The sequence below is a fragment of the Sminthopsis crassicaudata genome, chromosome 1 (genome assembly GCF_048593235.1).
Source record: "Sminthopsis crassicaudata isolate SCR6 chromosome 1, ASM4859323v1, whole genome shotgun sequence".
NCBI classification, from domain to species: domain Eukaryota; kingdom Metazoa; phylum Chordata; class Mammalia; order Dasyuromorphia; family Dasyuridae; genus Sminthopsis; species Sminthopsis crassicaudata.
Window position 1 is genome coordinate 463,655,080 of NC_133617.1, and position 22,930 is coordinate 463,678,009.

Sequence of the window (22,930 nt, forward strand, 5' to 3'; positions counted from 1 at the left end):
ATTAAGTATTAGATTCCGAAGGTATAAGTAACCTGGGTAGATAGACAGTAGTGCTAACAATTTACATTCACTTCCCAGTGTTCCTTCTCTGGGTGTAGTTATTTCTGTCCATCATTGATCAACTGGAAGTGAGTTGGATCTTCTTTATGTTGAAGATATCCACTTCCATCAGAATATATCTTCATACAGCATTGAGGTGTACAGCGATCTTCTGGTTCTATTCATTTCACTCAGCATCAGTTGATGTAAGTCTCTCCAAGTCTCTCTGTATTCCTCCTGCTGGTCATTTCTTACAGAGCAATAGTATTCCATAATCTTCATATACCATAATTTACCCAACCATTGTCCAATTGATGGGCATCCATTCAACTTCCAGTTTCTAGCTACAACAAAAAGAGCTGCTACAAACATTTTGGCACACACAGGTCCCTTTCCCCTCTTTAGTATTTCTTTGGGATATAAGCCCAGTAGTAGTACGGCTGGGTCAAAGGGTATGCACATGAACTGCTGTTGTATAAGCAGAGAAGAGCTAACAGCCTATGTCAGATTCCTCTATCTCAGTGGCTTCTCTGATCCCAGAGTTCTCCCCAGCCCAATTGGCACAGTGTGCTAGCACCTAACTCTGTCTGTGCTGGTCTTTTTTTTCCTCCCCACGGAACCGATCTTTTCTGTTGAAATTCCAGATTCTCTTCAGCTGGCAAGTTGTGCTTCTAATCCTTGTGGTTTTTATCAGTACAGCGTTATTTTTGAGGCTGATTTAACTAATTGGTATTGAGGGAAGAAGGGAGCTTACAAATTCATGTGTATCTTCTCCACCATCTTGGCTCAGCCCCATAAATTCTTATTAATATTAAATTAAGTATTAAAATTAATAGTATAATAGTATACCATCACAACCATATACTACACTCATTCAGCTATTCTTTAATTGATAGACATTCCTTCAATTTCCATTCTTTTCCCCCATTAAAAGAGATACTACAAATATTTTTGTACATATAAGTCCTTTTCCTTCTTTTTTATTTCTTTGAGACACAGACTTAGTAGTGGTGATGCGGGCATAGCCCCATTTAAGATTCCTTGTCTGATCTACCTTTGGGAGTGATCTTTGATTTACAAGATCTGGTCAAAACCCCAAGGAGAGAGATCAGTATCTGAGCCAGTTTGGGCTTGTACCCAACCCCCAACTATCTGTTCAGGTTTCCCCAAAACAGTTTCTTCCTTATCTGAAAAGCCTGCCAAAAATCTGGTCTTCCGGGAATCAACCTGAGCTCCGCCCATTTGCTTCTTCAAGCAGATAAAGGCAGCAAAGGTCCTTGGTCAGAGAGTTAAAAAATGCCAGCAAAGATGCTTTGCATCAGAGACTCTCTGTCCCGCTGCTTTCGGCATATATCTTCCTCTATCTAATGCCTTTTACTAACCAGACTCTAACCTTGCTTACAAACTTTGCAATAAATCTTGTTTTTATCCATCTAGGTTTTTGGACCTGTAAATTCATTTACAGGGGACTCTCGCCACCACTAGATCTGATTTAACTTTGTATCCTTGCGCCGAATCCTAAGGGGCTGCAGGGGAGCTCCATGTGACTCCCTGTATCCCAATTCTGCCACTAGACCTCAATCAATCCTATTGAGGTATATATCTCATCATTAGGTATTTACCTCAATTATTTGGTTCCCTGTTACCTCATCAGTGGTATTGCTGGATTAAAGAGTATGCATGGTTTGGTTGCCTTGTGGGCATATATACTTCCAAATTGCTTTCCAGAATGGTTAGATCAGTTTGTTTAGTGTTCTAATTTTTTCACATCCTTTTCAACTTTTATCCTTTTTCTTTTTCTGTCATATTTGCCAATCTAAAGAGGTGATATTTCAGAGTTATTTCTTTTCTCTTGATTAATTATTAGTTCCTCTGGAGAACTTGTCTTTTTCCTTGCTAATCCCATACTCTCCCAACTTCATTTCATATTTGGTACTTCTGATGCCTATTTTACATCTTCATTTTGTCTGTAACCTATTCTCCTAAATAAACCTGCCTTTAGACAAAGAGAAAAAAGTATATCTGTCTAATCAATAATGATTTAGAGCATTTTTTCATATGACCATGAATAGCTTTGATTACTTTATCTGAAAACTGCCTGTTCATTTCCTTTGACCACTTATTAATTGAGGAGTGGCTTTTATTTTATAAATTTGACTCAGTTCTCTATTTTTTAAAGGAATAAGCAGTTCATAACTTTGATTAACTGATGCTATAATTCAATCCACAGAGGTTTCTTACCTGATATAGATATATAGATATAGATATATAGGTTATATATAGATATATAGGTTATATATAGAGCACCTTGTTGGTTACATTAAATAAGTCTATTCATCAGTTCCCCCTGTGGTCACACATGCACAGAGGGAGAAAGAGAGCGATTGGGAAAGAGACAAAGACAGAGAAAGTCAAAGTCAAATAATAAATCAGTTAACAAACATTTATTATGGTCCTATTATATGCCAGACACTCTGTTAAGTACTGAAGATACAAGTTAAAAGTAGTGAAGCTAAAGATAGATTCAGAAGGGTATACAGAACAAACTTTTCTTTTTTTATTTTTATTTTTCAAAATATATGCAAAGATAGTTTTCAACACTCACCTCTGCAAAACCTTGTGTTCCATATTTTCTCCCTCCTTCTCTTCTTTTCCTCCTCCCCTAAACAGCAAGTAATCTAATATAGATTAAACATGTGCAGTTCTTCTAAACATTTCCACATTTATCCTGCTGCACAAGGAAAATCAGATCAAAAAGGCAAAAAGAAAAAGAAAAAACAAGCAAGCAGCAACAACAAAAAAAGGGGAAAATATGTTGTAATCCACATTCAATTTTGATAGGCCTCTTTCTGGATGCAGACGGCTCTTTCCAATACAAGTCCATTACTTTTCTCAATTTTATATTAACAAAGTGGTAGAAATAAATGCATATTCATAAAATACTTGGATCTGTTTTCCTGATTCCAAGACTTTGTTTTTGAGATCATATTTCTTAGATTTTCTTCTACTTTTCAAAATTTTGCTTTTGGTTCAATACTTGTTATTGTCCTTATGATGTCACTTCTTGATATTCTTTCCTCCTTAGCTTTTGCAATCTTTAATTTTTAATTTTTTCCTAGGGACTCTTTTAGTCTCTGTCCAGAACATATTTTCTCTCTGAAGCTTTACCTAGACTTACTATTGGGCCACTATTCACCTTAGAATTTACTTCCAAGGACCTCTGAAACCAAAATATTTCTTCATGGTATTTAGATATTTCCTTGGTTTGATCATTTCTGCTTCAGTATCTAGTCTGAGGGAGAAGGTGGAGATTGCCTGTGAAAGGTGGCTCAAGGTCCTCAACTAAATGTTTTGTGGTGGTCCTAACTGATTCTAAGAATAGTGATCCATATTAGCCCCCCAACAATCCCCTTCAAAAGATTCAGGGGCTTTTTCATAGTGGCTAGAAACTGGAAATTGAATGGATGGGCCCATCAATTGGAGAATGGTTGAATAAATTGTGGTATATGAATGTTATGGAATATTATTGTTCTATAAGAAATGACCAGTAGGATGAATATAGAAAGGCTTGGAGAGACATACATAAACTGATCGTGAGTGAAATGAGCAGAACCAGGAGATCATTATATACTTCAATAACAATATGATGATCAATTCTGAAAGACATGGCTCTCTTTGAGAGTATCCAAATCAGTTCCAATTGATCTGTAACCAGCTACACCCAGAGAAAGAACACTGGAAAATGAGTATGGACCACAACATAACATTTCCACTCTTTCTGTTATTATTTGCTTTCATTTTTGTTTTTTCTTCTCAGGTTATTTTTACCATCTTTCTAAATCCAATTTTTCCTGTGTAGCAAGACAACTGTATAATATATTACAATATATTACATATATTGTATTTAACATATACTTTAACATATTTAATATGAATGGGATTACCTGCCATCTAGAGGAGGGGGTAGAGAGAAAGAGAGGAAAAGTTGAAACAGAAGTTTTTGCAAGGGTCAATGTTGAAAAATTACCCATGTATATGCTTTGTATATAAAAAGCTATAATAATAAAAAAAAAGATTTGCCAAGAAAAAAAAAAAAAAAAAAAAAGATTCAGGAGCTGTTCTGGGGCTGTGCTGTGCCTGGAGGATCCCTCTTGCCATAAGCCAATGTTGTAGACTCAGGGGCTAGGCTCCCACCCCATGTTTTAGGGATTACTCAGGTTGGATTTTATTTAGGGTCTTTACACCCCAACTGGATTCTGACAAATAGTCTAGACTCACCCAGAATGTCCTAGATTGCTCTCTGATTAGATCCTGACAAGGACTTCAAGGAATGCTCAAGCTGAACTTGGAAGCTGCTTGTTCAGGCAGGAATTGCTGTACTGGACTCACCTAAAGCCTTCCAGGACTGCTTATCTTAGTGCTCCAGGATCTGTCTTAAGTCTACCCTGGCTTGTCTATCTCAGTGTCTATGTCTATATCTCTATGGGTTTCTAAAGTGGGTAGAGAAATCTAAAAATTTTGCTTCTTCCCAGAATGGTACATATTAAAGCCTTTCAGGGGTATTTTCAGAAGATCTGGGATTTTCTATGTCCTAACATTCTGGATATAATATTAGACTATTGTTCCCACCAGAAGAATATAGTGGTTCTGAAGGAGGTGCAAAACTGTGTTCCCTTTAAAATTATCACTCTGAAACTGTGTCCCCTTTTGATCTGAGAAATCAGGGTCTCCCAGGCTCAAAGGAGTCTAGAGAGGACACACCCTCCCAGGATGAGACAAGCAACATTATTCAAGGGCAAATCAACTCCCACTTATCTTTTGGAAAGTCACATCCTTATTCAGGAAATTCTAAATTCCAATTCAATTGAGAAATCCTGGTCTGATCAGCTCAAACTGCCTGTTTGGGTTTTGTTAGTGATGTTTAAAAATGCTGATGACTTATGTGGATTTATTTTGTATCCTGCAATTTTGTTAAAGTTGTGGATTATTTCTAATAGTTTTTTAGTTGATTCTCTAGGGTTCTCTAAGTATACCATCATATCATCTGCAAAGAGTGATAATTTGGTTTTATCATTACCTACTCTAATTCTTTTAATCTCTTTTTCTTCTCTTATTGCCAAAGCTAGCATTTCTAATACAATATTGAATAGTAATTTGATAGTGGGCTACATTGTTTCACCACCGATCTTATTGGGAATGGTTCCAGTTTATCCCCATTATATATGATACTTGCTGGTGATTTTAAATAGATGCTACTGACTATTTTAAAGAAAAGTCCATTTATTCCTATACTTTCTAGTGTTTTCAATAGGAATGGGTGTTGGATTTTTATCAAATGCTTTTTCTGCATCTATTGAGATAATCACATGGTTTTTGTTAATTTGGTTATTGATAAAGTCAATTATGCTAATAGTTTTCCTAATATTGAACCAGCCTTGCATTCTTGGTATAAATCCTACTTGGTCATGGTGTATTATCCTGGAGATGATTTTTTTGTAATCTCTTTGCCAATATTTTATTTAAGATTTTTGTATCAATAGGTATCATTTTAGTACTTACTCAGATCACTGATAAAAATACAAACCAGAGCAAGGCCAAAGACAATTTCCAGTTTGACACCTATCCACTTGCAAATATGATGTGTAAAAAGAGAGCTGGATTTCCAGTCAGAGGCCTAGGTTTCAAAATTTAGATCTTCCATTTATTACTAATGTGAACTTGGCCATATGTGAAATGTTACCTTTGAACATTGTTATCCTCATCTATAATCTGAAGGGGTTATATTAGATTAAAGTTTCTTAAACTGTGGATTATGACCCTGTATGAGGTCACATTGCTGAATTCATAAAAGTATGATTTATTATCAGTAAATGATTTGTGTATCTATTTTATATATGCAACCCAGGGTTACATAAACATTTCTCAGGTGGAGAGGAATCCTGAGTAGAAAAAGCTTAAAAGTTGGACTAGAAGATCTCTGTGATACCTTCCAATTCTAAATCTGTAATTATATAATTCTTCTTTTGAGGTCCAATTTTCAGTCAGTTCCAAATGTACTGTTTAACTACTATGATATGGAAAACTTTACCAAATGTCTTTTGAAATCCAAAGATACTAGGTCTGTGATATTCCATTGATTTGGTAACTGTCAAAGAAAGAAACAAGATTAATCTGATATGACCAAATTTTGGTAATCATTCTCTCCTCACATAAGGTCTAATTAGCCAATTATTTTTCCCCTTTTTGAAAAGTGAGACATTTGTTTATCTCTTGATTTGTAGCACCTTTGCTGTTCACCATGATTTTTCAGAGATCATTTATGGCAATTCAGCAATTACATGCACAGCTTATTATGGTAATTTATCTGAGCCTAGTCCCTTTAGTAAAATATTCTATATTTCTCCCAAGAATCTGCTATTCCAGACTTGATTCTGACCAATTAAGAATTGTGTGTCAAAGTTGAATTGCTTAGACTCTTGGAAGAAGGTACCTTACTTTATTAGTATTTACTATTGATAATCTGTTTTAAACATTAAATCACCCTTTTCTGACTACCATTCCCCTTTTAATGCTTCTTCATTTATTCATTTCTTCAATAATTGTCCAAAAGTGTTATGGATCATCCTCAGAAGTGATGAATTCCCCATTTATTAAAGTTTTATAACATAAAATAGATGTTATAGCTGAGAATTCCTTTATGTCTGTGGGTTGCACTAGATGGATAATGAAATTGCTTTCAAATCTAAGATTGTATGATTCTAAGCCCAGTAACTTTTTTTTTTTTTTTTACTAGAGCACAATTCAATCCTCAATAATATGCTATGAGGTAAGTGCTATTATTTATTTTATGGATGAGGAGAATAAATCTTATTGAAGTTAACTGACTTTCCCAGGGTTACACAGTTCATAGTTGTCAAAAGAAGAGTTCAGCTATGTGACCCTGGGCAAATCACTTGGCCCCAATTGCCTTAGGAAAAAAAAAAAGAGGGTTCAAATTCAGGTCCTTCTGATTCTTAGTTCATCACTCCTTCCACTATACCATCCTGTATCTTTCAGTATAAACAAAGGGTGGGGATAAATGCTAAAAGCAATAAAAAAATTTTGGTTTTTTTAATTGAAGTTTTTTATTTTGAAAACATATGCAAAGATAATTTTTCAATATTGATCCTTGCAAAATCTTGTGTTACAATTTCCCTCCCTTCCTCCCACTCTCTCTTCTATATGGCAAGTAATTCAATATATGTTAAACATGGTAATATGTGTAAATAGAATATGGGCATACATATTTATACAATTATCTTGCTACGCAAGAAAAATCTGATCAAAAAGGAAGAAAAATGAGAAAGAAACCAAAATTGAAATAAACAACAACAAAAGAAGTAAAAATGCTATGTTGTGATCCACACTCAATTCCCATAGTCCTCTCTCTGAATGTAGATAGCTTTCATCACCACAAGATCATTGGAACTGGCCTGAATCATCTCATTGTTGAGAAAAGCGATATCAATCAGAATTGCTCATCTTGTAAGTTTGCTGTTGCCATGTACAAGGATCTCCTGGTTCTGCTATGTTTGTTTGTTTTTTAAATGTGGAAGCCAGTTTGAAAAAAAAAATTCTTTTTATATTAAGATCTTGTACCATATGCCATAATAAGATCAAAATGAACATGTGATCTGAATATTAAAGGTCACAACATAAAAAAATTGGAAAACAGTAAGATTAGATATCTTTCATATCTGTAGAGAAGAGAAACATTTTAACCAAATAAGACATATAGATAATAACAAAATATAAAATAGATAATTTCAATCACAAAAAATTGAAAAGCTTTGCATGAATATAATCAATGCAATTAGAATAAGAAGAGAAGTGAGTAATAGGGTTAATGTTCTCTTCTCTAAATTATAATGTTCTCTGTGAGCATATTTCTTGGGGGGCTTCTGGAGACAGCCTTAGTTTCAGTTCAGTTCAATAATCCCAAATGCAGCCAGGAGTATAAATCCTTTACTGTCTCTTTCCAAATCTTATCTCCTTCACTTGGGGCTCGGCTAGTTTTCTGAAGGCCTTCCAGATCTTGGTTTCAGTGTTCTCTACAGGACAGCCTGCCACCATTTCTCTGTCTTCCTTCGTTCTGCCCAATTTATGAATCTCCTTGACTGACTCCTAATTCTGAATCTCTTGAAGTCCTCCTGAAGTCCTCCCTGTCCCTGAGAGGTTCTTGCTTATATGCTGCCCACTGAGTACACACCAATCATTTCATCACTAGGAAACCATTATTTGTTGTGGTATTAAATCAATGCTACATTAGATTTAACCATTGTCTCCTCAATTCCACTCAGTACCTTGTTTCAAGTTCTGGCCCATAACATCAGTTCAATCATACTGAACCATGCTAAACTAGATAATTATTGTCTCTATCCATTTCAGTGACTTAGCACCTTGTAAGAATCCTAACATAGGGGAAAAATCTTTGCATCAAATATCTTTGATAAGGATTTGATATCTAAAATATATATGGAATTAACACAATTATATCAGACTAAAAACCACATCATAGTAGTTAGTTAAAACATATTGTAAGCTATTTGTAGAGGACCGCAGATATTGGGGAACTCTGACAAACATATACTTGAAGCAAAGATACAGCAGGATGTTAACTTAGTATAATTGATGAGATGGTGGTTCTCTAGTTCACATATACTTAGAACTTAGTATAGTGATGTAATGGTTGGCACATGCTCAGTGTGCTGTAGAGATGTAATTGTACTAAGCTATGTAAGGCCTAAGAGACATTGAGGAAGAGCAAGCTCAAGAGAGACTCTAGTGAGAGTATGCTTGAACTCTATCTCAGATTCTAGACGCCAGAGAGATCATTGAGAAAATTAGCCTGGACATTACATTTTGGCATATGAATGTGGGGCACTGAAAGAAGCACACTACATTTTGAGGCTCTTGATGTAAAGACCTACATTCAGCAATTCAGCTGACACAATCGTAAACTCAGTGGAGAAGTTCCTGTGACCTGGAAATAGGGTGATTACAAAAATAGACAAGCAGGAAACTTTGGTAAAGGCTAAACTAGTCACTTTTGTTTTTCAGCTGAAATGGGACAAATACTAAGAAAAGAGCCTTCCCCACTAGGAGGGGAATGTGTAGTTAAGTTAATAAAGAAACAAGGTTTGTTTAGCTCTTTATACTATTAATTTTTTTGTTTTTGATGAAGATGCACTGGTTCTGGCAGACAGATTTTATAATCCACCAGAAGGGCAATGTCCAGTGCGAGCAGCTCCACTATCTTTAGATAATCACCAGCAGCATGCCAGGAAACTGAATAAATTTCATTTGAATTATCTTAGGAATATTCTGAAGACAACTTGGCAGCATAGGATAGCAAACATCCTTTCTTGAACTAAACTGCCAAACATTCAAACTCTACTACAAAGAGCACTAATCCATTGGGCTGGCTACATTGTTTGAATACAAAACATAGCTTGGCAAAAAGAATATTTTATGGAGAGCTCACACAGGCAAGTGCTCTCAAGGTAGTCAGAAAAAGTGATATGAGGACATTCTCAAGTTCTCTCTTAAGAACTTTAGAATTGATAGCAATGACATGGGAGACCCAAGCACAGAATTACCCGGCATGGCATGCTTGCATTAGAAAAGATGCTATATTCTATGAGCAAAACAGAATAGAAATAACAGAAGCTTTAAAAACTTTTGACCCTAGAAAAAGCTCTAAAAATACAAGTACAAAAAGCATGAAGCTTGATGTAGTGTCTCCTCATCCCCAGGTAAGCAGAGCCCAACTTCAACATAAAATTCCAAGTCAAGAAGTAGATTAGGAAAATGAGCAAACAACAACAACAACAACAGCAAAAAAATGGCTATAGAAAGCTATTATAGTGGCAGAGATGACCAAGACATAAACTAAGAAGAAGGCAACAATGTAAAAACAGTTTAAAAAAAAAGCCTCAAAGAAAATTGCTAATTGGATCCAAAGCCTACAAGAATTACTGGAAGCATTAAAGAAAGAGATAAGAGTGGTAAAGAAACAATTGAGGGATATGAGAGTGATGGAAGAAAATTGATAAAAGAAGCAAAAAAATACTGAAAAAAAAAATAACACCTTAAAAATAGAATTGGTCAAATGGTAAAAGAGGCACAAACATTAGCTAAAGGGAAAAACTCATTTAAAATAGATAGGCAAAAAGAAAAGGAGACAGAACAATTCACTGAAGAAAAGAAGCCCTTGCAAAACTTTGTGTTCCAATTCTCTCCCTTCCCCCACACCCTCCCCTAGATGGCAAGTAGTCTAATATATGTTAAACATGGTAGAAATATATGTTAAATCTATTGTCTGTACCTCATTTGTATAACTTGATTATTATTTTTACCTTAACTCTGCCAGTCTTTCTTTTGAGCTATCCTATTGTTGATGTGAATCTTAAACATATAATATACATTTCCCACGTAAAAAAAAACACATAAACAATTTGTCCATGTTTAAAACATTTGCCCATATTGAATTCCTTAAAATTGATCTTAGATATTGCCTTTTATATGTTAAATTTTCTGTTAAGTTCAGGTTTGGTTGATAGAAAGTCATGAAAATTTACAAGTTCATTGAAGGTCCATTTTTTTCTCATTCAAAATTATAAATAATTTTGCTGGATATGATATTTTTGGTCACAAGCCTAGTTCTTTTGATTGTTGGTAGATATGATTCCAGGATCTGAGGTCTTTTACTGAAGTTATTGATGTCTCATAAAATTCTAATTGTAGTTTCAGTGTATTTGAATTTTTTTTTTTTCTTGTTTCTTGCAAAATTTTCTTTTTGATCAAGGGGTTTCAAAATTTGACAATAACATTCTTGTGTGTTTTCCACAAAGGTTCTCTTTGAGGTGGTGATTGGTAGATTGGTAGTTCAAGAACTCTTGATAATCCTCTTCTTAATTAAATATCTATTTTTTTCCCTGAAGAATTATACTCAGTTTTGTTAGGTGATTCTTGGCTGTAATCCTAGCTCCTTTGCCTTTCAGAATATCATATTCCAAGACCTCTGATTCTTTAACACGGAAACTGTTAAATCTTGTGTTTCATGAGTATGGCTCCAAAGTATATGAATCATTTATTTCTGGATGCTTGGAGGATTTTCTCCTTGTCCTGAGTGTTCTGGAATTTGACTATAATATCATGGGAGTTTTCATTTCAGGAATCTTTTTCAAGAGTTAATAGTGAATTGTTTCTATTTTATCCTTTGGATTTAAAATATCTGGGCAGTTTTCCTGTATAAATTCTTGAACTATTATTTCTAAGCTTCTACTTGCTCAATTCTAATTTTTAAAGAATTATTTTCTTTAGTGAGCTTTTGTGCCTCTTTTCCTATTTAACCAATTCTGTTTTAAAAAGAGTTCATTTTAATGCTTCTCTTGAGTCTTGTATTTGAAATGAGGTCTGGTGGTGGCACAAGAGTCCCCTGTAAAGTAATTTACAGACCCGAAAATCTAGGTTGATAAAAGAGGTTTATTATGGGGTTTGGAAGTAAGGTTAAAGTCTAATTAGTAAAAGATGAAGGTAGAGATAAGAAGGCACCGGAAACAGTGTTCCAGTGGACAGAGATCCTTGGCATGCCAGGTGTAAGGCTGCCATGTTTGAGACCTCTGCCAAGAGAGGGCTTCAGCTTGGCCCTTTTATAATGAGAGATTTAGCTAAAGGGGCCTGTGGGCCCCAAATTATATTTGAGAAAATTTACTTTGACTCAAGCTGTTTTTGATTTGACCCCACGACATTAAACATTTTTTGGGATTTTAGCTGGCCCTGCATGAAGATCTTTTTGGGATTATCAGCCTCTGTCCTTTTCTATCTGATTTCTTTTTCCAATCCCAATTCTGTGAATCATAAACATTGTCAGAAGATATAAAGTGAATTCTGGAAGCCTTTTTAATAGCCCCAATCTAAAAGGAAATCCTAAGGAAAACCAGTTGAACAGTCCAAACACTTTCGTGAAATTTGGATTTCAACTAAAACCTTTCCCAAAGATGTGAGAATTGTCTTTCCTTTAGCTAATGTAGTCTCCAAATTAATAATTTTCCAATACAAGTTTATATAATTTTATTTGTGTATGATCCTGCCTGTGATTGTTGTCAAAAACTGTAAAACAAAAAAAGCCAGTCTCTTCTAAAAATGGCATTGGTGAGAAAAAGCCTATGGTACGGGCCAGTGACAAGTTTCTTCTCATTAGAGGTACCATGGGGATAATTTAGAAATTTAAAAACTTAGTTTGGATAGGATAGAAAATCTGTCTTGATAGGCAAATTCTTTTTATGGGAAACACAGACATCAATTTCCATTTGTCACAGAATCTGAAATACATTTTGTACAAATACGTTGTTCTAAACTTTAAATAACAATTTGATCCAACTTATTTTTTAAGACTTATTTCACATTATTCCTCCTTGTGCATTCTGTTATAGCCAAGTGGCCATGTGATGATCCACAAACATGACATTTACCTCTCTCTCTCTCTCTCTCTCTCTCTCTCTCTCTCTCTCTCTCTCTCTCTCTCTCTCTCTCTCTCTCTTCCCCTGAGGCAATTGGGGTTAAGTGACTTGCCCAGGGTCACACAGCTAGGAAGTCTTAAATGTTTGAGGCCAGATTTGAACTTAGGTCACTACACTAATGCTAGTTGGTGCAGTGGATAGAGCACCAGCTCTGAAGTCAGGAGGACCTGAGTTCAAATTTGGCCTCAAACACCATAATATCTTTTATCTCTCTTACCTACCTTTACTTTCTGCAACTTCAAGAAAAAATCAGTTAATCTGGGGTGTCCCGATCTATTCCCCTTCCACTACACATACATAAGTATACTCAAGATATGAAAAGTAGACATAAAGGAATTAGGCAGCTGGATTGTTCACATCGGATCTCTGTGCTTTTGCACAGATCTTCCTTCCCCTCTATTGTGTTTTGAACACACTTTAAACTTACCTTTGCCTCTTGAAATCCCTAGCTCTCTTGACATTCCAACTTATGCCACTTCTATGAAGAACCTTTCCCAATTTCCCCACCTGTATATTATGTGTATTTTTCTTTATATATTTTTATCCTCTAGTAAATATAGATTCACTAACAATAATAATAAAAAAGAAAAGCTAACATTTATATAGTTCTTATTGTGTGCCAGGCACTATGTTAAGAACTTTTACAAATATTATCTTATTTGATCCTTATAACAATCATAGGGAGGTAGGTGATATTAGTATTCCTATTTTACAAATGATAGGGATAATATTTTGTCTTTGTATTTCTAGCACTTAGTTCAATGTCTGGCTCACAATAGGTATAATACTTAATACATTTTTTTCACATTGACTTGAAATTTGGTTTTAAAAGTTATTTGTAGATATCTGTGACTTATTATAATAAAATTTAAAAATGGTAATGTATTTTGTAAAAATATCTAAGATGACCCCTTCCCCTCCAACCAAAAGCTAAGACAATTCCTGGGTACTCCCTAGATCAATTCTCTGGTGGGGTCATGGCAATCCATAGCCATTCTTGAGCTGTTCTCATGAGCTGAGAACTATGAATCACAAACTCTTATTAAACATTTGCTAGAAAACAACACTGAATAGTTCAATATTGCCTTCTACTAATCTTTCCTGGTTCTCTCCTTCTCCTCAGTTCCCAGATTCCCCTCTAAAACAATTTATACTAATAAAAATAGTAGGAAGGATTTAAATAGTGCTTTAAGGTTCACAAAATACTTTGCAAATATTATATCATTTTATCTTCACAATAACTCTTGGAGGTAGCTTCCCTTATTATCACCATTTTACAGATGAGGAAACAGAAGCAGAAGTTAAGTGATTTCCTCTTAGGCATATAGCTGGTATGTATCTGAGGCCTTGTTTGAACTTGTTTGGCTTATTCCATCCAGCTGCCTATTACTTTATATCTATTTTCGTATCTTGAATATACTTATGTCTATGTAGTGGAAGGGGAATAGATCAAGACACCCCAGATTAACTGACTTTTCTTGAAGTTGCAGAAAGTAAAGGTATTACGATGTTAAATATGCTTTCATGAGGTATAAAGTTTTTCAGTAAAATTTAATGAAAATACAGAATAGCTAGCTGGTTGGCTGAAGTCGTGCTCCTTTAGGCTCCTTAAAAAAATAAGATTCATTCTCTAAGAAACCAGAGGAGGTAACTCTGAGAAGTGTTATCCATGTCAACAAAGAAGTGAGCTAGCCCTGGCTGTGAGGAGTTCAAATGAAGAGGTACAGGCCTTTTACCTTGCAGAGATATTATCTTCAGGGAGGGGTGGTACAGCATGAAGATACCCTGAGGAGGAGGAAGACATAAAGGCTCTGCTGGGAGGGAGGCATAAGTTAACTTCATCATTTCAGTATTACTGTATACTTTACTATTGTGGGCCAGAATTCTGAAACAAAGGATTCTTACAAGATACTAAGTCAGTGGAATTGATAGAGACAATGGTTATCTAATTTATCATGGTTCAGTACAATTGATTTAATACTACAATAAATAATGGTTTTCTAGTGATATAATGATTGGTTATACTCAGTGTAGAGCATATAAGCTAGGAGCCTCAGCCAGGATTCATTCTGAGAGATTCAGAGGGCAGAGAAGACAGGCTCAAGCTCTCAGAACCAAGGAGAGAGGTAGGCCTCTAAGAAAATTAGCTGAGCCCCAAGTGAAGGAGATAGGACTTTGAAAGAGATAATAAAGGATTTGGACTTTAACCCCTGGCTAATTGTGAGGTGATTACTGAACTGAAATGAAGGCTACCCCCAGAGACCCCCAAGGAAATCGAAAAAAAAAGAGAACACTACACTTTACCTTTTCACTTTTGCTGCAGGGGGGAAAGTATTCCCTAAGATTATGGAGAGGTTTTGTTATTCTTGTTTTTTTGTGCTGAGGAGGTAGTGGTACTTGGGGTTGCCCAAAGTTACACAACTAATCTATGTTAAAGGCTGGATTTGAACTCACTTTTTTCTGACTCTGGGGCAGGTGTATCTACTGTGCCACCCACTTCTCTGTACTTGTTCATATGGTTATATCTCACTAAATACCTTTGCTTTGAACAAATTGTGTCTGCTATCAAAGATAAGCATAAAAGTGGATATTCAGGATATATATATAGTTTTAGGAGTATAGACTGAATGGGCCACCACTTATGGATTTGTCTCCTACCCCCTCAATTTAGAATATTAAGTTCCCCTGTTAGTCTCTTGGGGCATGATTAAATAAAGTATGGTATTTGGATATAATGAAATATTATTGTGCTATAAAAAATGACGAAATGGAGTTTCGGAGGAAACTGGAAAGACTGAGCTGATGTAGAGAGAAGAACTAGCAAAATGTATACATTACTATATAAAATTTTTTTGTGGGGCACATTTTAGAACTCTGATCAATGCAATGATAAAACTGAATTCAGAAAACTAAAAATAAAACCCCATTGAAGTGATAAGCATATAACTGAAGAGAGATTCATTTTTGGACATGGTTAATATAGGGATTTATTTTGATAAATGTTTATATTTATATGTTTATAATGAGGGTTTTTTTTTTTTCTTTTTTGGTTCATTTGGGGGAAATAGTGGGAGAGACTATAAATTCATGTACAACCAAATAAATTTTTTTTTTTTTTTTTTTTTTTTTTTTTTTTTTTTTTAAGTATAAGCTTCTTTAGGGTTGGGATTTTGCAAAACGTTTTTGTATTCCCAATGCTTAGCTCAATAACTAGCACATAGCAAGAAGTTAACAAATGGTTACTGATTGATTGCCAGAATTTGGACTGAGCTTTAAGGATGGATACAAAGAAGGAAATTAACAGCTTTGCCCTCAGAAAATATATGTGTGTGTAATATAAAATAAGTGTAATATATATTTTAAAAATAAGGGTTTTTGGTGGTAGAGGGAAGTTTCTAGCAACTGAAATCGTTGAAACTGTGAGTAAATGGTGTTTGAGGTTCGTTTTTTCCCCTTTTACTCATACTCGCCCCTCCCCCCAATTAATATGCATTTAACACTAGCTATGTGACCTTGGGGATAGTCATAGCACCAAAGGATTGTTGGGAGGATCAAATAAAAGACTTGTGCAGTATTAACACAGTAAATTTTTATATACGCACACATATGTGTATAATTACTATATGTTAATGTAACTGCATATAGTTAGATTAACATGCAAACGCTGTGTTAGCTAGTCTTGTTACGCCAGGCTCCGGGCCCAGCGCTACCTAAGTGCACTCTGCCCCCTTGCGGTCATTTTTGGCAGCTAACCACGCTTGTTAAATGCCTTTCTCTAGAAAGGACCAGAGCTTGCCGCAGCCCTCTCCCAAAATCGTAGCTCCCCCTCTAATGCACCCTAAGTCAGACCATTCCAGTCTGGGTCTTCGGAGTCTCAAGAACGGAAGACTTCACGAAGTCTATCAAAGACTGTAAGTAAGGAACACTCGATGGCTGTCAAGCCAAACCACGGGGGACGAGCCGCATTGGAAGTTTCGCGTGTGTACGTGCTTCGTGCGTGAGAACGTGCCTGCGCGCCCTTGCTTGTGCGTGCCGTACGGCATGACGTCGTCCTCTCGTTGGAAGGAAGGGACGCCGGAGGGAGAGCTCCTGGCCTGTAGTTGGAGCGGTTTCCGTCCGGAGCCGGAAGAGCCGAGAGAGTGGCGGGGCTGGGGGACTGGAGGCGGGGAACGGCGCTGAGGGTCCGGGAGACTCTCCGGGATCTGACTCCCCGGGGGCAGGCGCTCAGAGGCCCCGCGGTGCACCACTTTGTAAGTAGGAAATTGTTACCATTTGCTCTCTATGAGTTGGTGCCATTTGTCACTAAATCTCCTTTGAAAAGAAAAAAAAAAAAGCAGTTTCCGGTAATGATGGTGGCGGTGGGAAGATGGTTAAGAGACTAGGGGGACCCGGAGCAAGAATTAAAAGCCGGAAACAGCTTCCTTTATTATTATTCATTTCCGCTTCCCTATCCATAGTGCGGAACGTGTAACGTTCCTATCTGCCCCCTGGGTGAGAAGGAGGGAAAAGAGCCCCAAGACAGCGCTTGGAGGCGGGCGGCTTCCGTCGCTGTCCAGGAAGAGAACGCTCCCCAGAGTGGAAGCTCCTTGAGGGCTGGCAGGCAGGCAGGCAGGCGCGCGCTGACTTAGTGTCCTTGTGGCCCTGCCATCCCACACGGTGCCCCGCACGTCTTCAGGGCCTGCTACCTGCTGGTCGAATTGAATGGAAGTTTCTCCTACCTTGCACAGATGTTGATAGAGTACTAAAAAGGGAGTCTCCAGGGTGACTTCCTGGGCCCGGAAGAAAGCACCATGGACAGTTAATCCCACTGTCTGGGCTTGTGCACCAGCCTCTTGGTGGTGCCGAGGCGGAGAGTAGTCAGTAGCACCACGCTTACTAGCTGATGCCAAGGGAGGAGGCTTTGCTGATTAAATGAGTAACTGTGGATTTAGAATGCAAAATTGTACCTCTAGCTAATATTCTAGGTGAAGCTTCTGCCACACGATAATTGTTTAACAGTAGAGTTGACGTAAACTTACTAGCTGATGATCAAAGTAAAAGGGTGTAAGTAAAGTAGATGTGAGATTTGACATTTGTTAATAATTTCTTAGTTGTCTAATCCGGTGGCCTTCTCTTCAGTTTGTATTCCTCCTGATCTCTCCATAACTTTGGATCCTGTTATCACTCTCTCTTGATACCCTCCTCTCTAATAATTTTCAGTATGCTACTCTCACCTGGTGTTTGTCTCATCTCTTCACTTCTCTGTCTCCTTTTTTGGATCCTTCTCCAGATCCCACATTCTAATTGTAGGTGTCCTTCTGGGCTCTGTCCTGGGGTGTCGTCGTCTTTTCCCCCTCTCTGCTACTTGGTGATATCATCAGCTTCCAGATTTAATTTACCATCTTTATGCCGATGGCTCTCAACCTCTTCTGCCCTACTCTCTCTGCTATTTTTTCTAACATCTTGAATTGGAAGTCCGGTAGACATCTTAAAATTTAACATATTTGAAACCAAAATTAATTATCTTTAACCCTAAATCTTCCCCAACTCTTACATTTTATTATTGTTTTTATTATTCTATTTTATTGTATTGTATTGTATTATTGTATTTATTATTCTATTATTGTAGAGGATAGTGTCATCCTCTTAGTCTCTCAGGCTCACAACCCTGGCTCACCTTAGATTCCTCACTGTCTTATCCCTCATATCCAAACTGTTGCCAAGATATACTTCATCTATTTATTTATTTATTTTATGATAATAGCTTTTTAATTTTCAAAATACATGCAAAGATAAGTTTTTAACATTCAACTTTGCAAAGCCTTGTGCTCCATATTTTTCTTCCCTCTCCACTTCTTCCCTCCCCTAGACAGCAACTAATTCAATAGAGGTAAACATGTACAATTCTTCTAAACATTTCCACATTTATCATCCTGCATAAGAAGCATCACATCAAAAGGGGGGAAAAATGAGAAAGAAAATAACAAGCCAACAACAAGAACAAAAATGGTAAAAATACTATGTTGTGCTCTATGTTCAGTCCTCATATTCCTCTCTGGATGCAGATGGTTTTCTTCATCACAAGTCTGTTGGAATTGCCCTGAATCACCTAATTGCTGAACAGCCAAGTCCATTACGGTTGATCATCACATAATCTTGTTGCTATGTACAATGTTCTCTTGGTTCACTCAGCATCAGTTCATGTAAGTCTCTCCAGGCCTCTCTGAAATCATCCTGCTGGTCATTTCTCATAGAATAGTAATATTCTCTAACATTCATATACCATAACAAGTATTCAGCCATTCTCCAACTGATGGGCATCCTCTTAGTTTCCAGTTTCTTGCTACTACAGAAAGAGCTGCTACAAACATTTTTGTACATGTGGGTCCTTCCCTTTTTTGTAATCTCTTTGGGATACTATAGACTCAGTAGAGACACCACTGGACCAAAGAGTATGCACATTTTGATAGCTTTTTGGGCATAATTCCAAATTACTCTCCAGAATGGTTGGATCAGTTCACAACTCCATCAACAGTGTAGCATTCCAGTTTTCTCACATTCCCTCCAACATTTATCATCCTTTCCTGCCATTTTAGCTGACTTGAGAACCTCAGCATTGTCTTAATTTGCATTTCTCTAATCAGTAGTAATTTAGAGCATTTTTTTCATATGATTAGAAATGTTGCCAAATTATGTTGATTTTACTTTGCAACAATCTTCCAAATTTATCCCTTCTGTCCTCTGATTCTGCTTGCATTTTGGTGCAGGCCTTCATCTCATGCCATGATTATTGCAATAGTCCACAGTTGATTTGCCTGCCTTAAGTATCTTTCCAGTCCAATATATTCTCCATTCAGCCCCTGGGAAAATGATTTTCCTAGAATGCAGGTCTGATCATGTCCTCACTTACTCAGTGAACTTCGGGTGGCTTCCTTATTGCCTCTAGGTACATATCTAAAATTCTCTGTTTTGTTTTCAAAATCCTTCTAACCTAGTCCCCTCCTATATATTCTTCTTATGCATTATAAAGTCCTCTTGGATCTAGTGACACTGATTTCTTGGCTGTTTCACAAACAAAACAGTCTATTTCTCAGTGCCAGGCTATCTCTCTGGCCACTGAATTTCTGAAATTCTTTTCCTTCTTCAGTCCAACAACTGATTTCCCTGGCTTTTACATCTCAACTAAAATCCCACATCATCCTGTAAGCCTTCTCCAATCCCTCTTAATTTCAGTTCCTTCCCTCTGCTAATTATGTCCTATTTATCCTGTATCCATCTTGCTTTGTTACATATTTGTATGTTGTCTGCCCCATTAAATTGTAAGCTTCTTGAGGGCGGGGACTGTTACCTCTTTTTGTATTCCTAATGCTTAGCACAGTGCCAGGTATACAGTTAAGAATTAATAAACATTTATTAAATTGAATTATAGTTGTTTAAATGAGTAATTGTCAATTTAGAATATACAGTAGTATAACACTAGCTGACATTCAAGATAAAGCATATAAGTAAATGCCAAATGATAAAATACTTATAGCTGCTTAAATGAGTAATTATCTTGGTATAGTGAGAGAAAAGTTTAGATGAATGAGTGCAAGTTTATCAGACAGGATCTCAGAAGGTGCCTAAAAAATCCTCCCCCAAACCCCCCAAATCCAACACACTAGCCCACACAATTACTATTGTTGGAAGAGGTTAGAGTATTAGTGTAACTATTAAAAGTAAACTAAGAAAGGGAAGCAGATCTAATACCTTTAGTTGTTGAAGTGTGACTTACATATATATTTGTTTGCAGGTCATTCTAAACCTAACTGCCATAATTGCTATTGAAGATTATTAAACAGCAAATAGGAGTATGGCAACAAATCCTCCTGGACAAGGTAATTCATATTTGAATCTTTTTGCATATATGCGTAAGGGGAAAGAAACTTAGAATTACAGTAGAATGAGAATAGACATGGTGAAGTAAAACTTTACTTTTCAAACTGATTTAGTGTTATGCAAAATCCCTTAAATATTGTGACATTATATTCAATATCATCAATTCCCATTTTTACCTATGGGCTAAGAACGTTAACTTTATAAATCTTAAGTCCATAGCAGAGATAAGATTTGAACCCAGGTCTTCTGCTTGCAAAGCCAGCATTCTTTTCACTATTAAGAGAAGACACCTTTGTTATTAGATAGCATCCAGATCCTTAATTTTATTACATAATTTCTAAGTTTTCCTATGTGTGGTCCTGGTTTATTTTTTATTTTTTGCCTTTCTGTGAATCCCTAGTTCTTGGCACAGTGCTTGGAACATAGAAGCTACTATCTATTATAAATACTATATATTTAACAAGTGCCCACACTTGATAAATACTTATTCAGTAACTATTGATAATTGAATCAAATATACATATTACCTGCTCTCAAGAAAATATATTTTCAAATGGAAATAATCTAAGTGAAAATAATTCCTGGAAATAAATTACTACTTATAGTTTTGATGTCTAATCTTCTTTCCTCTTCCCTTTCTCCTTCCCCATTTATTATTATTTTTAAAGGAAAGTAGATAATCAGGATTTGAAGGGTAAGGGAGAAATAAATATAGATTTATAATTGTAATAATTTCTCAGTGCATTTTTTTTACCTTTGGAATTTAGATTCTAATCTGAAACAAAACAAAACAAAAATTTCTGCCACTTTAATTTGGAATTTCTTGAATTAGTTGAGCTACTTGCTTGAATCGCTGATTCCTGCTTCATAAACATTCAAGTCCTTATTGAAGCCCTTTAGATTTTAATTTTATAAGTATTTTTTATAACCTCTATCCTTTGTCATCAGGCATTTGGGGGATATTTCAACTTTCTGAATCTAAACTTTAATGTTACAATAGACATTCTCAAATTTTGTGTTTTGATAGACCAAGGAGCCCCAGTGAAATGATACAGAGAGATTGGAAAAGAAGGGTGGTAAGATAGGGATTAGTTTATATGTGAATTTGTTCATCTTTTATTCCCAAACCTTCTCCCCTTTGCTTCTCCCAGACTAGATACCTGGTCCAAGAGCCAGCTACAAGATAATGGGCACAGAGAAGGAGAGAAAAGGAGCAGGTATAAGGTAAAACTTTCTCTCCTGCTCCTTTTCCTTCAGGGGCCTTTCGGCCTGGTAAAAGTGATATCTGGAACCAAAAATAAGGAAATCATTGTTCTGTTAATGTGAAAGTCAGGATTTATTTGGATCTGGCTGAAACTTTCATTTCATTTTTGTTATCTTGTAAATTTGATGTAGTTATAGAATCATTTATTTGCATTTCATTTTAAATAGAGTGACGGTTTGGGGAAGGTAGGATGTTCTATTTTTCAAAAATCATTTGACTTTTTTGTTCCATAAATGTATATATCTACTTAGCAGTGAATTCTTATGAATACAACAAATTTACTAAAAAAAAAGATTATTAGATATAGAATCAGTCAGTTATATTTTGGGACTGTCATGTTGTAGCAATTGATTCATATTGAGTTTTCATTTCAGTCCATTAAAACCTAAATCTTTTTTACATAATTAATATCCAGTCATGTCTTCCCCATCCAATACTTATGAAGTTGATTTTTTTTTTTAATGAAGGATAGAGCTTTATTTTTATCCCTAGTCAACTTTATCTTACTGAATTTGGCCCATCATTTTAGCCTTTTGAGATCTTTTGGGATCCTGATTCTTTTAGTCAATATAGTTACTGTATATCTCAGCATCTTGCAATCTGCAAATTTGATAAACATGCCATGTATGCCTTCATCTAAGTCACAGATATAGTTGTAGAACAGAGCAAGCAATGGCTAGGACCACCTACCTCCAGATTGACATCAATACATTAATCACTATTTTTTGATTTGGGTTATAAAGAACTGTGGTGAAAATTAGGAATTTTGATAAGGGGGTGGAAAGGCTGTTGATTGAAGGGGTTGGTTGGAAAACTCATGACAAGATGTGGCAGTTTTCATTCTGCGATCTTGGTGTCTTGTAGATTATGAATGACGATTTAGCTCATGACCACCCCCAGGAAGAAGTCATTCAGTACCAACCAAACTGTTCTCAGAAGGTAATTAAGAAAAATCATCTTGTAATATTGTTTGGAGAAATTATAGGCAGAGCCTAGCTTAAACTAGTTGAAATTTGGACAGCTTACCTTTTGTAGAATATCTTGGGTTATCAACAGAGTGGGTAGAAATTTTCTTTGTTGTTAGTTGTTTAATGAATTTGATGTTTAGGTGAAACTTATTGAAGCATTAATTGGACAATATTTTAATTGACATTGGTTATCAGTACAATTACCAAGTGCTATATTGAGGAGGAGTAGTTGTAGTCCT

The 22,930-nt window shown here is 36.0% G+C and overlaps 1 protein-coding gene across 11 annotated transcripts in view; it reads left to right on the top strand.

Moving 5' to 3' along the window:
- Positions 1-16,626: 16,626 nt before the first annotated feature.
- INIP (INTS3 and NABP interacting protein) overlaps positions 16,627-22,930 on the top strand; it is a 38,000-nt gene continuing 31,696 nt past the window's right edge. The window contains exons 1-5 of one of the 11 annotated variants that reach the window (XM_074280860.1): positions 16,699-16,852; positions 18,647-18,784; positions 20,374-20,458; positions 21,611-21,683; positions 22,588-22,662. Coding sequence is in view for 2 of the 11 variants with exons in the window: in XM_074280852.1 (XP_074136953.1) it covers positions 20,434-20,458 (25 nt within the window). In the remaining 9 variants the exon portion in view is untranslated. Of the gene's footprint in view, positions 16,853-18,646; positions 18,785-20,373; positions 20,459-21,610; positions 21,684-22,587; positions 22,663-22,930 lie in introns of those variants that run through there. The other 10 variants (XM_074280856.1, XM_074280861.1, XM_074280855.1 and 7 more) reach the window with 10 other exon arrangements.